Here is an 18,831-nt window from a genome sequence, read left to right as displayed (position 1 = left end):
ATAAAATAAGATAAGACAAAATAAAACTGTACAAAAAAATAAAACCTACCGATTATGAAGCCAAGAGCAACGAAACGGAACCCACCGTAGACCCAATGAAAAAAGCCACCAAGAGAAAAATAATTATACATAAAACAGCCAGGGAAATCAACAGCATCCTAAGACTCCCCGCGCAAAAGACGCGGAAACTCAACCCACAACCTATCCTGGTTGCCAGGGCAAAAAGTCTAGCAAACATCCCAGGAAACACAGTTGTAGATCATCACCCCAACCAAGAAGAAAAGGCTAACGAAACCAAAAACATGAAGCCCACAAGAGCTACTTCGCCTCCAGCGATAGTAACAAAAAATAGATTCAGCATATTACAAGCTGAACCAGAGCCTCATCCACAACCGGGACCATCAAACTACTCCACTTGGAACTCAATGCTAGATCAAATAAGAAAGAAAAACGAAAGATTACCAGGCAAAACGGGAAGACACGCTCCCACCACGTCACCGGAACAATCGGCGCAGCAAGGGCAACGCACCCCACCGCACAACCCAGGAGGCCCGGCGCCTCCAACACCGCCAAGGGGGGACCGAGCACCTGACGGACGCCCCACCGGATGCTCCGCGAAGGAGCGCACGAGCACCCCACCCACCACAAGAGACAACAGGCCGCCACCCATCAACATAATCCTACAAGACCCCAAGGACACCGTAACGCTCATAGAGAAAGTAGCGGACATTAAACAATTTCACATTAAAAGAATACACGCAGGTAAACACGCACTCTACCTCCAAAACCTACCCGATTTCCATAAAGCAAAACAAACTCTCCTCTCAGCTAACACAACCTTCTACACGTATACACCCAAAATAGAGAAACACCATACATACTTGCTAAAAGGTTTAGACAATAGCTACACCGAAACAGAAATACTTACAGACCTACAAGCCTTGCACATTGACGACGTAAAATTCATTAAAAGTCACACGATTCACGACAAAAAGATCAAGGGAGAACAACATATTGCTCCCAATTTACATAATACAGCTATCCCCCGTATTATTTACATAATACAAGCAACCTACTAAAAATAAACTATTTTAACTACTACAAGATAAAATGGGAAGAAATAATAATAAAAAAAAAAAGGATGACATAACTCAATGCCACAAATGCCAGCGACTAGGCCACACAGCGCAAAACTGCAACCTAAACTACCGCTGTGTTAAATGCAGTGAGCCCCATGGTCCAGGCGACTGCAAAATAAAAAGGGAAAACGCAGTAACCAAAGACAAAATATTCTGCGTCAACTGCAAAAACTACGGACACCCCGCGTCATACAAAGGTTGCCCCAAACTCGTAGAGCTTCGCAAAAAGCTAGCCGATAAAATAAAAAAAGACAAAGAAGCAAAGACACAACGAATTGCCCGAATAAGCCGCAAATACATCCCAGAACTAAAGTTCTCCGACGTAGTGAAGCAGCAAACAACACTAAATCAAACAACCAAAATCTTGCCACAATCAGCAAACTTAGATCCGCGTTCAAGCCAAAGCCCAATCACAACCGATAACTCCCCCCATCTAAACATTATAAACGGTATCGAAGACTTTAAAAAAGGCATCCTCCAAGCGTTAAAAGAACAACAAATGCAATTAAACGAAATAAAAAACACCCTATCAACGCACGAAGAAAGGTTCGACGCCATCTTCAGCACCTTCAATAGTACAGACGACCAATAACCAAAACACGCCAAACCAACAATCACAGCAAAAAACACATAAATTTAACCTAAAACATCTGAAAATAATTGCAATAAATGCTAACTCTTTAATTTCAAACCAAAAAAGATACAGTATGCTAACCCTACTAAATAAAGAAGCCCCCGATATGGTACTCATCTCAGAAACAAAACTAAACAAAAGACACAAGGTACACTTCAAAAACTACACCATGATAAGACACGACAGACCGAACGCCAGTCAAGGAGGAGGAACAGCGATCAAGAAAAGATAAAAAAAAAAAAACCCATAAAATACAAAACGATCCTAATTGACAAAATAACAGATAATAAGTTTCAGAACCTTAGAAACAACGATCATAAAAATAAAAATAAGCAATAAGGAAAATTTATTCATCACTGCAGCCTACGCAACCTACGGAAACCAGAAAGAATTTAACTACGAATTCAATAATCTTTTCGAACTCTTGCAGCTCAACAAACCGGAAAACTACTATATAATAGCAGGAGACCTTAACGCGAAACATACAAGCTGGAAAAACGAAATAAACAACACGAGAGGCAACTTCATTAGAAACTGGCTAGACAATAAAAGCATCCACTACAAAACAAACTTATACAGCTCCGAGCTACCCTCTTACCCAAAAGGAGGCTCATACCTGGACATATGCCTAGCAGATGCGCGACTAAAATTCCAAAACCTGCGTCCAAACAATACCCTAAAAACCTTAGCCTATGACAGTGACCATAACGCCCTAGTATTTCAAATTAACAAAAACACATCTGACTTCCTAACACTCGAAACCCAGACCGAGACACCCAGGTACAACTACAAAAAGACAGACTGGAAAAAGTTCCAAAACACACTCGAACAAAACTGCGACCTAAAGATCTACAACAACGTCAACCTAACAAACAGACAAATCGACTCGTTCTTAGACGAAATAGAAAAACACACACAAATCGCTCTCCAAAAATCCGTGCCAATCATAAAACAAAAAAATTCATGCGAGCCCTATATAAACAATAAAATAAAAGATCTACAGCGAGATAAAAGCTACATACTCTCCAAAATAAACAATATAAAATTTAACTATTCTTACGACAAAAGAGAAGAATTAGAATTCCTAAAGTTCCTACTACACAGAATAAAAGCGCAACTGAAACAAGAATTCGCAATTTCTATAAACCATTACTGGACAAACAAAATAAAAAACATCTCCAAAAACGACTCAGCCAACATGTTCCCACAAATAAATCAAATCTTTAGACCAAAAGAACAAAACCCCATCCCACCTCTCAAACTGCCCCCAGAAAATGCCTCCCTCATCCAAGAAGCAGGTATAACGATACACAACACCATCAAAGACACCGATGGTAACTTTATAATATCTAAAACAATAGAAAAACTAGACATTATCGGCACCCACTTCTCCAAAATACATACGCAAAACGAAGACATGGGCCGAGAACAACTAAACAGAATTATCATCGCCGAAACAAACAAACTCAAAAATGAAATGGAACAAGACAAAATGCTAAACAAAACAGTCTGCACATTCTCAAACGAAAACACCGCAGACAATCCCAAACAACCAGATCCAGAAATAAACTACTTCACAAATTACAATCAACTAAACACAATCCTCTCCAAACTAAACAACAAAAAATCCTCCGGCTTCGACGGCATCCCAAACATCCTACTCAAGCGCCTACCGAACAAAATAAAATGGTACTACACGGTACTCTTCAACAATGCTCTAAACAACACATACTTCCCTAGAAAATGGAAAAAAGCCAAACTGATAGCCATAACAAAAAAGAACAGAGACGGCTCATCGCCCGCAAACCTACGACCCATATGTCTCCTCCCCAACATAAGCAAAGTATTTGAAATAATCATAAACAACCCCCTAACCTCCTTCTGCACAAAAAATGACATAATCCCAGAGAGCCAATTCGGCTTCCGACACAAACACTCCACAATCCACGCAATAAACAAACTTACGTCGGACATCTGCTGGGCCCTAAACGCAAAACAACGAGTAGCCGCCTGCTTAATAGACCTCGAAAAAGCTTTCGACACAGTTTGGATTCCAGGTCTCATATACAAATTGATCAAAAAAAAGTTCCCTAAACACCTGATTAAAATGGTCTGGGACATGACCACAAAAAGAACATTCGTAATGACTGAAGGTTCACACTCATCAAGCAAAGAATTCTCCATAAAAAACGGCCTACAACAAGGTACAGTAAATTCGCCGTTACTATTCAGTATCTACAACAGCGACTTACTAAACCTCTTTGATCTCAATACATCCACCCATAAACGCTCCATAGCCTTCGCAGACGACCTAATCATATACGTAACAGGCCGCAAAACCAAAACTATAAAAACGGAACTTCAAGAACTTTTTGAGAAAATAAGCGACTATTACCACGCATGGAAACTAAAAATCAACATAAGCAAATGCGAAACCATACTGTTTAGACCCAAGTCAAGTGAAATCGGCCCTATAGAAAGAGAATACTGCAAAAAATTTCAACTAAGAGAAAAAACAGACAAAGGGGCTCTCTCTCTCATACCACACAAAAATTGCGTAAAATACCTAGGAGTATAGGTATAGACTATAAATTAAACTACAAGCAGCACACCGAAATTCAACTTACCAAGGCCAATAAAGCATTTTGGAAAATGAAAAATCTATTCCACTCCAAACATCTCGACAGGAAAGTAAAAATTCTATGCTATCAAGCACTAATCAGACCGATCATAACCTACGGCTGCCCAATCTGGTACAACATATCAGCCTCCCAAATGGAAAAAATTCGCATATTCGAAAGAAAATGCATCAGGGCTTGCTTGAGTACCTACAGATCCGAACACAGCGGATTCAAAAAATATATAAAAAACAAAATAATATACGACCTAGCCAACGTTCACCGCATAGACTGTCACATCCTAAAGCTAATACGAAACCACTTCGCGCAAGCGGCAAAGATAAAAGAAAATAGTTTAATCTTCAGCTGCTTATTTCCAAATGACACATACTACAAAAACACTCTGACAACAGGCTACATCCCGCCAGAAGCTTTCCCATACCTTGACGGAAAAAACTACCTGCAGGACCAAAATAACATCCCGATAATTTATCACATAAAAAGAAAAATAGGGACCCAAACTATACTTTACGAAGAAAACCTAGATGGCCAGTCCGCAGACACTAGATGGAGATACAACATGGCCCTCCCTCTGAAAGACACCAAAGACAAACATAGAAAAAAGTCAAAAAAATATTGGTGGATATTGAATCCATAATAAAATAAGAGAGAAAATCCACTAAACCGATAAAGCTCAATTCTGCCCCCGTACAACACAGGTGCAAACACTGTAATTATTGCAATTCTTCTTCTTTTAAAAGAAACTTATTTATTTAACATCCCCCTCCCTCCCTGTACCCCACCCCGCCCCCAAACACCACAGCACCCAAAAATATACTACCGAAGCGTCCTGTTTTTGCGACCCAGTTTCCAGGACAAAAACAACAAGTAAAAACAAAATCACATAGAATCTCCGTTCCTCCAGCGGCTTAAACCAAAAGACATATCCAACACGAAAATGTAAAGCGTCAACATCATATTACAGCATGGCTACGTCGTACCGTTGCGTATCGGTACCTTTGCCCAAGACACCGTTATATAAATTCACCGTTTATTGTGAACATTATAATGTATTCAAAATTGTATATTGGGTTTTAAATAAACAGCTTTAAAAAAAAAAAAAAAAAAAATAAAAAAAAAAAAAAAGCACTCGTTCTCGTCCGATCACGAAAGTTAAGCAGCGCCGGGCACGGATAGTACTTGGATGGGTGACCGCCTGGGAACTCCGTGTGGTGTTGGCTTTTTTTTATTTTTCCAATATTTTTTTACTTTTCTTGACAATCTATTTTTAATAATCTACGATCGAAGCATCGAGAAAGAGAAATGTTTTAGCATTACGCGATCATTATCATGCATATTGTATCATTCTCATTTTGGCACACACCTATGTTTCTTTAAATATTCTATTTTTTGACCATGGAAAACAAATAAGAAAACTATTAATTTCAGCCAACGCTCATACCGCGCTGAGTGCACTCGTTCTCGTCGAGTCGACTGTTGACCGCCGAGCGGGACGGACCCCTCGGAGCGCGCGTCGGAGTAGACTAACATCCACTAAAGTAGAAGGATCAAGTGACAAAATAGTGACAAAAAAGTGAAAAATACTGCATCCACATCATCTCCATAAATACAAATAAGAACAAAAAGAAAATAAAATAAGATAAGACAAAATAAAACTGTACAAAAAAATAAAAGCCACCGATAACGAAGCCAAGAGCAACGAAACGGAACCCACCGTAGACCCAATAAAAAAAGCCATCAAGAGAAAAATAATTACACATAAAACAGCCAGGGAAATCAACAGTATCTTAAGACTCCCCGCTCAAAAGACGCGGAAACTCAACCCACAACCTAACCTGGTTGCCAGGGCAAAGAGTCTAGCAAACATCCTAGGAAACACAGTTGTAGATTATCACCCCAGCCAAGAAGAAAAGGCTAACGAAATTACAATCTGAACCAGAGCCTCATCCACAACCGGGACCATCAAACTACTCCACTTGGAACTCAACGCTAGATCAAATAAGAAAGAAAAACGAAAGATTACGAGGCAAAACGGGAAGACACGGTCCCACCACGCCACCGGAACAATCGGCGCAGCAGGGGCGACGCACCCCACCGTACAACCCAGGAGGCCCGGCGCCTCCAACACCGCCAAGGGGGGACCGAGCACCTGACGGACGCCCCACCGGATGCTCCGCGAAGGAGCGTACGAGCACCCCACCCACCACAAGAGACAACAGGCCGCCACCCATCAACATAATCCTACAAGACCCCAAGGACACCGTAACGCTCATAGAGAAAGTAGCGGACATTAAACAATTTCACATTAAAAGAATACACGCAGGTAAACACGCACTCTACCTCCAAAACCTACCCGATTTCCATAAAGCAAAACAAACTCTCCTCTCAGCTAACACAACCTTCTACACGTATACACCCGAAACAGAGAAACACCATACATACTTGTTAAAAGAGGTTTAGACAATAGCTACACCGAAACAGAAATACTTACAGACCTACAAGCCTTGCACATTGACGACGTAAAATTCATTAAAAGTCACACGATTCACGACAAAAAGATCAAGGGAGAACAACATATTGCTCCCAATTTACATAATACAGCTATCCCCCGTATTATTTACATAATACAAGCAACCTACTAAAAATAAACTATTTTAACTACTACAAGATAAAATGGGAAGAAATAATAATAAAAAAAAAAAAAGGATGACATAACTCAATGCCACAAATGCCAGCGACTAGGCCACACAGCGCAAAACTGCAACCTAAACTACCGCTGTGTTAAATGCAGTGAGCCCCATGGCCCAGGCGACTGCAAAATAAAAAGGGAAAACGCAGTAACCAAAGACAAAATATTCTGCGTCAACTGTAAAAACTACGGACACCCCGCGTCATACAAAGGTTGCCCCAAACTCGTAGAGCTTCGTAAGAAGCTAGCCGATAAAATAAAAAAAGACAAGGAAGCAAAGACACAACGAATTGCCCGAATAAGCCGCAAATACGTCCCAGAACTAAAGTTCTCTGACGTAGTGAAGCAGCAAACAACACTAAATCAAATAACCAAAATCTTCCCACAATCGGCAAACTTAGATCCGCGTCCAAGCCAAAGCCCAATCACAACCGATAACTCCCCCCATCTAAACATTATAAACGTTATCGAAGACTTTAAAAAAGGTATTCTCCAAGCGATAAAAGAACAACAAATGCAATTAAACGAAATAAAAAATACACTATCAACGCACGAAGAAAGGTTCGACGCCATCTTCAGCACTTTCAATAGTACAGACGACGAATAACCAAATCACGCCAAACCGACAATCACAGCAAAAAACACATAAATTTAACCTAAAACATCTGAAAATAATTGCAATAAATGCCAACTCTTTAATTTCAAACCAAAAAAGATACAGTATGCTAACCCTAATAAATAAATAAATAAAGAAGCCCCCGATATGGTACTCATCTCAGAAACAAAACTAAACAAAAGACACAATGTACACTTCAAAAACTACACCATGATAAGACACGACAGACCGAAAGCCAGTCAAGGAGGAGGAACAGCGATCAAGAAAAGATAAAAAAAAAAAACCCTATAAAATACAAAACGATCCTAATTGATAAAATAACAGATAATAAGTTTCAGAACCTTAGAAACAACGATCATAAAAATAAAAATAAGCAATAAGGAAAATTTATTCATCACTGCAGCCTACGCAACCTACGGAAACCAGAAAGAATTTAACTACGAATTCAATAATCTTTTCGAACTCTTGCAGCTCAACAAACCGGAAAACTACTATATAATAGCAGGAGACCTTAACGCGAAACATACAAGCTGGAAAAACGAAATAAACAACACGAGAGGCAACTTCATTAGAAACTGGCTAGACAATAAAAGCATCCACTACAAAACAAACTTATACAGCTCCGAGCTACCCTCTTACCCAAAAGGAGGCTCATACCTGGACATATGCCTAGCAGATGCGCGACTAAAATTCCAAAACCTGCGTCCAAACAATACCCTAAAAACCTTAGCCTATGACAGTGACCATAACGCCCTAGTATTTCAAATTAACAAAAACACATCTGACTTCCTAACGCTCGAAACCCAGACCGAGACACCCAGGTACAACTACAAAAAGACAGACTGGAAAAAGTTCCAAAACACACTCGAACAAAACTGCGACCTAAAGATCTACAACAACGTCAACCTAACAAACAGACAAATCGACTCATTCTTAGACGAAATAGAAAAACACACACAAATCGCTCTCCAAAAATCCGTGCCAATCATAAAACAAAAAAATTCATGCGAGCCCTATATAAACAATAAAATAAAAGATCTACAGCGAGATAAAAGCTACATACTCTCCAAAATAAACAATATAAAATTTTACTATTCTTACGACAAAAGAGAAGAATTAGAATTCCTAAAGTTCCTACTACACAGAATAAAAGCGCAACTGAAACAAGAATTCGCAATTTCTATAAACCATTACTGGACAAACAAAATAAAAAACATCTCCAAAAACGACTCAGCCAACATGTTCCCACAAATAAATCAAATCTTTAGACCAAAAGAACAAAACCCCATCCCACCTCTCAAATTGCCCCCAGAAAATGCCTCCCTCGTCCAAGAAGCAGGTATAACGATACACAACACCATCAAAGACGCCGAGGGTAACTTCATAATACCTAAAACAATAGAAAAACTAGACATCATCGGCACCCACTTTTCCAAAATACATACGCAAAACGAACACATGGGCCGAGAACAACTAAACAGAATTATCATCGCCGAAACAAACAAACTCAAAAATGAAATGGAACAAGACAAAACGCTAAACAAAACAGTCTGCACATTTGAGGTGAAAAATAAAAAAAGAAAACTTTATTTTTTTTTCTTTCTAACAACAATACACTTTACAATCTACTTCCGAACTCTAGGCGTGACTTTCTAAGACTGACTCTTATGATTTTACTTTCGATCGGATCCGATTACTTTCTTTTGTCATCCCTCAACATCCCCACCGTCCATGGATTTGCTAGGCGTCCGCGATCGTTGCCACGTGCTCTTTCTTCTAGAACCTTCGGTGGAAGGACCGTTGGGATGTTGATGGTTCATTAGGCACTTCAGCGATATACATTGTCGCCGAGTGCCGCCACATCTTTATCTCTATCGTCAGTCCGTCGGATTTGAAGTATGCCGATCGTGACACGACCGTGGTTTTTCAAAGACCCCTAGGGCTCGAACGGTTAAATTATGTCAATATTATCAGCAAATAATTATTTTTCTATTTACTCTATATGATTTTCGAAACATTGAAAGATCACTATTACTCGACTACTTCAATATTGATTACGATACTTTTTTAATTGCGGTTAAATTTGTCACTACTGGTGTAAGAGACTGTAAAATTGATTCGAAATAGTATTTTACAGAGACTGATGAAACCGATGAGTTAGATATTTATATAATTAAAAGTTATTTCTATTTCTGAATTTTCTTTCTGAATATTTCTTTTAAATACTATCTTAAGTAGTTGTTGGTCTACAGTACGAATAAAATATTTTGAATATGTAGTAAAAAATAAACTATCTTTATTTTCACAATGTGGTATATAAAATAAAGTATTTTATCTTTGTATTGTAAATAGTGTTTAAAATGTTTCTTAACGATGAAAATAGATTAAGCAGAAGAAGGTTAATATCAGGATGCAAGAAACCAAAATATTTAGAAATTAAATTCATGTTGTTTTTAACCCTGCCGCCGGGTCTCCGGGTCTCTTTGTTCTTACTGCTCTCCTTTCTTTCTCTAAGAACTTCTGTATTCTTTTGAACGTATAGAGCAAAATTTTATCTGACTCTTGAAACCGACATATTTGAGAAAAAAAAACGCGCGATCATAGCAAAATTTAGGGAACGCACTGATACAAAATTATATTATAAGACGGTAATATGACCCGCGTAGGAAAGCTGCAAAAGAAATAGCAGAGAGTGTTATAAATACATTGGAACATTTCAAAGAGAAAATAAGAGTTTGTAGAAATTTCACTAATGCCAAGATTTTCTTTGCGATAATAGAATGTACCGGTTCTTTGCAATGAAAGTTATTATGAAGGATACAGTAACGTACCGCTACATTTCCCCGGTCCTTAGTTAGAAGATAAAATAAAGAAAAACGAATCTTTGTATGCAAAGGTAACTTTCTTCTTCAAACTCTTACCGAATAATTTAGTTAAATGGAAGACCTCAGCAGGGTTAAGTGTGGGTATTCGCAAGTAACAAGCATTGTAAAAAGTTTTCATCACTCTGATTACTTCTTTATGGGCAAACATGCAATCCGTTTCTTTTTTTTTTTCATTTATTTAATTTGTACTTTACAATTTGGCTTGGACGCGTTGCCGTTGTTTCGATCATTCGCGGAGAGACGCGATCGCGAGATATCACGTCAACGAGAGTTGTAAGTTCTCGTTACGATTAAACAATCGACGCCACGAACTGATCGATTCCCTTATTTCGATTATGATAATAAGGGTAGTTCAATGAAATTTCACAGAATTAACACAACTAAATTAATGTTTATTGCAACAACTTATTAACTAGAAAGATATAAATGGAACAACAAAAAGAAATGTGACTGCGTAATGCGCGATATAAGATATGTGTTGACTGTTTGGCTTCTCGAAACGTTCTGATTTTTTCTGGAAGGCGACCCCCACTACCTTCGGATCACGCCACATTCTTTTACGCCAGATAAAATAACGGCCACGAATCGACGTTTCTGGAGGTCGCCCTGCTTAATGAACCATGCGCTTGCCACTACAATGTTTGTTTTGCCGGGCAGCCGCGACGATCCGTCTGCGACATTATAGTGCCGCGACCGACAGTTAAGAATATGATCTATGGCAAGCCGCATGGCGTAACAGCCGTTCTTTCCTTGTATTTTTTTTTTTCCTTTTTTTGAGTACTTGCCGATTTCTTCTTTGACCATTGGTATTTTTAGGTCTTGCGTATATCCTCGTTTCTGATATTCCATGGGGCGTTGACTACTGTTCTGAGTATTTTCTAGAAGCGATTCTGGTTTAGTTACCTTATTATCCTGGTTCTGGATATTTTCAATTTACTTTCTATGCTGAGTTTACAGTTTCGACTAGTTAGCCAGTACGTCTGTCTCCTTTTTATCCGTATTTTGTCTATAATTGATTTGGTATATGTTGCTTTCATGTAAGTTATGAGTCCAAGTGGAGTCTTAGTATTTAACTTGCTTTGTTTGTGTTATGTGCGTGCCATTCAATCGGATATTAGGTGGTTTCCGCTTTCGTATTGTAAATGTAATGTGGTTAAATTGACTGGGGTTTGCTTTTATCTTGCAGTCATTTTTCTATTTTTCTGATAAGTTCTGGTAGTAATATGACTGCTGTTTCTGGATTAGAGTGTTTGTGTTACGTCGAAAGCACGGGGAGTAGTGAAATTAAGAAATCACTGTTCATTTCCTCGCGTCGTTCGAATGATTTCGCTTAAGTTTAAACGTTTCACGAGCAAGGTAAGAAAAATTCAGACGTTTATTATGTGGATTCAACAGAGTGGCGGTTAAGAATGTTGGGACAGAGTGTGATATAACGACTCTCGATTGACGACTCTTGACTCTTCGGTGGCTAACCGAGGATCAACGGCTGCGGTGCCGAAGAAATACTCTGTGGTGTTTAACGGTATATTTATTAACAATGCTCGCTTTCGACTCTTTACGTACAACTCTCAATTCCGACTGACGATTCTCTGCCCTCGGTTACAACTCAACTGTTTTCTTGATCCGTTTCTTTTCTTTTTGTCATCCGTTAATATCCCTACTACGCACACGTTCGTTACGCGTCCGCCACCGTTGCCATTGTCACGTAAAATTGATACTTGGGTTTGAAGAGAAAAGAAAGCTGAGTCGCGTAACCCAACTGTTACGTCGCGTAACCCTCTACCTAGCCGAGGCCACACGCCGCGGGCAATATGGCAACCAGATGTCTTCGGATACTCGCAGCGTATCTTCCATGGTTTCAAGGACCTTCCATAAATCACATAGATTTCCTAGAAAAGGTCCTTCAAACTAAACAAACATCTGTTTCCGAAGAATTTCCAAAGACTATTGTCTACCACGGCGAAAAAGGGAAAGTTAGTTTTTGTCACGTACGCTGCAACTTTCCTCCCACTAACCACTTTCTCTCGAGGGCGGTTAAGACCCTTCGTCCAACCAATTAACGACGAAGCCTACTCCCTCACTCTCCTAACTCAAATCGTCACGAACAAATCCGATGGTCCCGTGCGCTAGACACACCCATCCTTAGCTCTCCTCCGAGACAGCATCGTCTCGCAAGAGTACTGTTTTTGCATCCTTCGAACGATCAACATCCTTCCACCGGGTATACACACCCGTAGATCAGTCACTCACTCATCTCGTACATACGCACCAGCGTAACTATTCTCGTTATAAGTTGTGGAATAAACGGTGAAATATAACTTACTACTGTGTCATATTCATTCAACCACCTCTGTTATCCTAACCGAAACAGGGGAACGACTACTTCGCGGCGTCGATTCACCGAATCGTAGCGAGAATTTACGCCTCTCGCTGACGCGTTTTCCTCGCGACCGCGTCTCTCCGCGAACGGTCGTAACACCAACTATTAATTTTCTTTTATCGAACTATATTATAATTTTGGCACTTATAATAATAGAATAACACTGAACCGTAAAAAGGGTGTTGTACAAGAACAGCAATTAGAACAAGGACTGCCCGAGCTGGGTGAAGCCTCGGTTTATATACGTTTTGGTTTGAGGATGTTGAGAGGGGCTCGGTGTAGGTTATGATGTAGAAACGTGTCCGAAGGTCGGGGGTCGATGTCTTGTCTCTGATGTAGGTTGAGATGTGATTGATGTCACACCATCTACGCCTTCTTCCAAATATTCGGCGGAAGAACCGTACGGATATCGATAGCTCATTAGGCCTGTCGGCATTTGCGCTTCGGTGATACCGTTGGAAAGTTTTGTTGTCGAGTGCCGCGAAGCCCTATTCAAGTTTTCCGACCCTTTCTGCTTCTCAGCATTTGCGCTTTATCGCCGACATTGTCTGTATGTCGGCGATCTTTCCGCGTTACTATAATAGACATCAAAGAAGCCGTTCTACAGTGTCACCTGACTGGTACAGTGTCACGTAAAATTTATGATAAAAAAGGAGTAACTTAACTTGACCGTGTTTTTATAATTTTATAATTTTGTTTTTATAATTTATAATTTTATTCGCGAAAATGATTAAGTATAATATTACAATGAAGTTCAAATCACGGCCAAACTGTACACAAGACTGGACTCAAAACTAAAAAAGACTCTTCTTGGTGGAATGCTTGCGATTTTTATAGGTTGCGTTTGTTGGTGTTGAGGGGCAAGGGGCGGCGGATCCTAATTGCCCTACGTAATGGGGAAAATGTAACGTTGGGCCATGTGAAAAGGTCAAGTCAGGTAGTATGGAATGACGTGGATTTGGATATGGTCGTTGTCACGACAGCCGTGTCGTCCGTGAATGTTGGTATTTTGCTGTTGGTAGTTATACGCAATCCAGTGAAACTAAATAGTTTCAAAATTGAAGTAGGCGAGAAAATTAGAGTATTATGATGGTGCAGGTCGAAAGGGCCTGATTTCCTATACAAAAATAAGTCGAGGATGAAGTGACAATTTTTGACACAGGACTTGGTTTTCCAGAAAATCAATTATGAAGTTCGGTCCACTTGACTCCGCTACTTTTTAAGTATACGCGTATCTACATGACGGAACTTCACAATTCATTGTTTGGGAAACGAAGCCAGGAAAAATTTTATAAATCTGTATGCACGTCTAAAAATACCATTTATCCTCATACATACACGTGTGTTTTCTTAAATATTTTGTCTATTCGATAACATGAAATAACAAAACTGATCACTAAAACTAACGCTCACACCGCGTTGAAAGTACTCGGTCTCGTCTGATCACGAAAGTCAAGCAGCGCTGGGCACGGTTAGTGCTTAAACGGGTGACCGCTCTGGAACTCCGTGTGGTGTTGGCTCTTCTTACTTTTCTTAACACTTAGCCATCCGAACCATCGGATCTCTCCTCTGTGAAGAACATCGCTGAGTGACCGAACGCGGGGAGATCTCCCTTTTTGATTTTAGCGACGCATTTTCTTTGTTGTTGTTGTTGTTGTAATTATCAGTTATTGTTTACCTGGAATTGTTTCCAATTAATTGCGACTCTTTTTCCGCTTTTATAAAGTGCAATATGTAATAAAATACACCAATTTAGTGGTCTTAAAATTAATTAAATAGTTACACTATCAGTTATGACTAAGTAAAGTTATAGTCGAACAATACCACACTGTAAAAAAATATTAAAATGCATTATGAATTTTCAACTTCACTTTCAAGTCGTTTCATTTATCTTTAGTCATCTTTAATGTTTTTAATTTTACCTATATCTCCTTATACTTTTAATTTGATGTTTTGTATAAACAATATGTGAAATCGTTAAACAAAATCATTACCGCAAAATATAATTGACCACTTAAATAATTTTTAGACTTCTTTGTTTTTCAAGTATTAGCGAATATAAGTCCTCCTTACTTGGAAAAATGCACGGTGGACAGCGTATAGGTTAGCCTGTGCGAGCGCGGTTGGCTAAGTGTTAATAAGCTGTATAGTCGTATACATCGAGAAAATATCTTTTTAGCATCAAACGATTATCACCATACGTTGTATCATTCTCGCATACACGTTTACTTATACAGGGTGGTTGGTAATTGGTGGTACAAGCGGAAAGGGGGTGATTCTACGCGAAAAAAGAAGTCGAAAATATAGGATAAAAATGTTTCGTTTGAGGCTTTGTTTTCGAGAAAATCGACTTTGAATTTTCGCTCGGTACGTGCGTACTTTAGCACAACTTGTTATAACGGATCTCACTGTAGATCGTTGTCTCGATGGAAAAATTAAAGAAAAAAAAAAAAAATTGTATTCTATATTTTCGACTTATTTTTTCGCGTCGAATCACCCCCTTTCCGCTTGTACCACCAATTACCAACCACCCTGTATATTGCTTTGTTTATATTTTCCGATAATGTTATATGTATTCAATATTCGAAATTGGAGAATGTACAAGTATTATACATACGCATGTCGTTTGAAAGAATGCAAAGATACATGTGCCGAAAATTGTGACACAAACCGAAGGACGATGATTCCCTGTGCGTGGCGAAAATGAAGTCGAAAATGTAAAATGACATTTTCCGCTTTGTTTTCGCGAAAATCAATTATGAAATTGCCCCTACTTAACTTCGCACTCCATTTTCTTGAAAACGATGCCGGACAAGATTTTACATATCTTTCTTATCCTCCTACATAATTGTACGTTGTAAATATTTTTTATTCAAAAATATTAAATAACAAAATTGATTGCTTCAACTAACGCTCATACCGAGCTGAATGCATTCTCTTTCTCGTCAGAGTGCTGTGAACCCCCAGCAGGTCCTATCTCACTGGCAAAAAATACCAGGCGTAAGACTTGTTAGTGAGTTTGCCAATTTATGCAGTGATATTCAATAACGAAAAGTGATAAATAATGCTCACTAGAAAAACAATCAAGAAAATAAGAGAAGGAAGAAGGTAGATAGAATGAAAGAAGCAACCAAAAGAATAATATAGCATAAGTGGATCAAGAACTTTCTTGGCAACACAAGCTTTGGCACCCAAAGGACGCGGAAACTCAACCATTCGCCAAACCTGATGAAGGGGAACAACAGGGCAGAGAGTAGCCAGGAAAGTGTAAGCAAAGAGGAAAGTACAACAGGAGACGCGGACCGCCGAAAAAACGAAACCATAAATTCAGCCGATAGCTCCCCATTATCAGCAATACGAACGGAAAATGGGTTCAGCGTATTGCAATCACAATCCAGCTTATCTCAGACACAGCAACACCCTCAAATAATAACAATAAAAGAATCCACAATAATAAGGAAAAAGAACGAAAACCTACGAAATAAAGCAAATAGGCATACGGTCTCTCAGGAGAGGAAATCACAAGTCTGAGAGAGAATAATAAATGGACCGAGAAATGTATCATAACCAACGACACCCTCAACGTCCCTGGCGCAGCCCAGCGAAATGGACAACGCAGTGGGCCCATCTCCAGCGACAACGCTGCCGAGAAGCCAGACACAACCCGGACAGGCCACTAGCCTCTGCAAGGAAGAACGCAGACACCACTGTCCCTACAAATAGAGACAACCCGCTCCCAATAAACATCATCCTCCAAGACACGAAGGGCACGGTAAAACTCGTTGAAGAGGCTCTAAACACAGTCATTCCACTTTAAACGAATACACGCAGATAAACACGTGCTATTCCTACGAAATATACTAGACTAACAAAATGAAAGACATCCTAATTGCAACTAAGACAGCGATTACGCATATATATTCAAATCAGGGAAGTACCACACGATCGTATTAAAGGGTCTAAACAATAGCTTCTCCGAGACAGAGATACTCGCAGAGTTGCAAGCACTACAGATGTCCGACGTCCAATTGATAAAAGTTTGGCGCTTCTCAACAAAAAGATCCATAGAGAACAATGTATTGCTCCCAATTTACATAATCCAAGAATTCCCACAAAGCAATATTAGTAACCTACTAAAAATGAACCGCATAAATTACTTTAGCGTAAAATGGGAAAAAGTCAGAAAAAATGACATAACGCAATGTCACAAATGTAAACTGCATGGAGCCGCACGGACCAAACGAGTGCAAAATAAAAAAAGTAGACGCGGTAAATAAAGACGAAGTATACTGCGTGAACTGTAAAAACTACGGATATCCTGCGTTGTATAAAGGATGCCCAAAATTCGTTGAACTTTGCAAAAAAACTTTGCAAAAATATCAACAAATGCAAGGAATCAAAAACAAACGCGTTGCTCAAATAAGCCGCAAATTCATTCCGTAATTAAAGTTCTCAGACATATTACGACAAGGAATAAGCCGAAACCAAGTCTCCGAAAACCAACCACATCTAACAAATTTATTACCGCGCGTAATGCAAAATCCAAATCCAATTAAAACCATACCCCAATTGGACATAATAAACTTATCGAGGTCTTCAAAAAAAGCATGTTCAAAGCCCTAAATGAACAACAAACACAATTAAACGAACTAAAACAATCATTAAAAACGCAGGAAGAATGGATTGACTCTTGCCCAAAAGGAGTCTCATACCTAGACATATGCTTTGGAGACACACAATTACAATTCCTTTGTCAATTACAATTCCTCCAATTTATGGGCAACTAACCCGCTCAAAACTATAGACTACGATTGCGACCATAGCGCTCTCGTATTCCAGATAAGCAAAAATACATCTGACTTCCTAACCCTAGAAATACAGAGTGACGAACCCAGGTGTAAGTACAAAGAAATAAACTAAAAAAAAATTACAAAATCAGCTGGAAAGAACTGCGATCTAAATATCCACAACAATGTCAATCTAACAAAGAGGCAAATCGACTCACTTATAGACGAAATAGAAAAACATATACAAACCCTTCTTCAAGAATCCGTACCAAACTTAAAAGAAAAAAATTCTTGCGAGTCCTATATCAATAATAAAATTAAAAAACTACAACGAGACAAAAGCTACATTCTATTCAAATTAAACAATCTAAAATACAACTATTCTTACGACAAAAGAGTAAACTTAGAATTCCTAAAGTAGCTGCTATAATGCTAATAAAATCCCAACTGAAACAAGAATTCGCAAACTCTATAAATCAACACTGGGCAAACAAAATAAAAAATATCTCTAAAAAGGACTGATAGCATGCCCCACAGAGGAATCAAGTTTTTACATCCAAAGATCCAAACTCTGTCCCATCTCTCAAATTGCCTTCAGACGAGAACGATTCCATTCAGCGCGGCATGAGCGTTAGCCGAAATAAATGATATTCTTATTTGCTTTTAATGTACAAAAATAGAATATGTGAAAAAATATAAAGGTGTGCAAAAATGTGATATATGGTATTAGTCGCGTAATACTAAATCATTTCTATTTTTCCATGTTTCGACTATAGATTATTAAAAATAGATTATTAAGGAAAGTAAAAAGGATTGGAAAAACAAAAAGGTCAACACCACGCGGAGTTCCCAAGCTGTCACCCATTTAAGTACTTTCTTCATCCTAACTTTCGTTATCGGACGAGAAGGAGTTTTTTTTTATAACGTTTGTTGACCAGTAGATGAGTATTACGTTTGTATGTTGTTAACAATAAACAATGGACTTCGGTTGTGGGGTGGCTTAGGCAAAAGTACCGATACGTGATCGGTTCTCGTTTTCTTGCGCGACGGAGAGAGTTTGAT

At 39.0% G+C, this 18,831-nt stretch overlaps 2 protein-coding genes and 1 pseudogene across 2 annotated transcripts in view; 2 read left to right on the top strand and 1 right to left on the bottom strand.

The window, feature by feature from the left end:
• LOC126875169 (SET domain-containing protein SmydA-8-like) overlaps positions 1 to 18,831 on the bottom strand; it is a 166,257-nt gene that overhangs the window by 139,209 nt on the left and 8,217 nt on the right. The window lies entirely within an intron of this gene.
• Positions 1,847 to 17,769, top strand: LOC126875158 (uncharacterized). Its single transcript, XM_050637881.1, has 4 exons — positions 1,847 to 1,921; positions 2,057 to 3,071; positions 9,057 to 9,280; positions 17,575 to 17,769. Exons 1-4 carry the CDS (start codon positions 1,847 to 1,849, stop codon positions 17,767 to 17,769), a joined length of 1,509 nt encoding a protein of 502 aa, XP_050493838.1.
• On the top strand, positions 14,384 to 14,502 carry LOC126875292 (5S ribosomal RNA; annotated as a pseudogene).

The sequence above is a fragment of the Bombus huntii genome, chromosome 17 (genome assembly GCF_024542735.1).
Source record: "Bombus huntii isolate Logan2020A chromosome 17, iyBomHunt1.1, whole genome shotgun sequence".
NCBI classification, from domain to species: domain Eukaryota; kingdom Metazoa; phylum Arthropoda; class Insecta; order Hymenoptera; family Apidae; genus Bombus; species Bombus huntii.
Note: the sequence above shows the minus strand (reverse complement) of the source record. Positions and strands in the feature narration are given on the sequence as shown.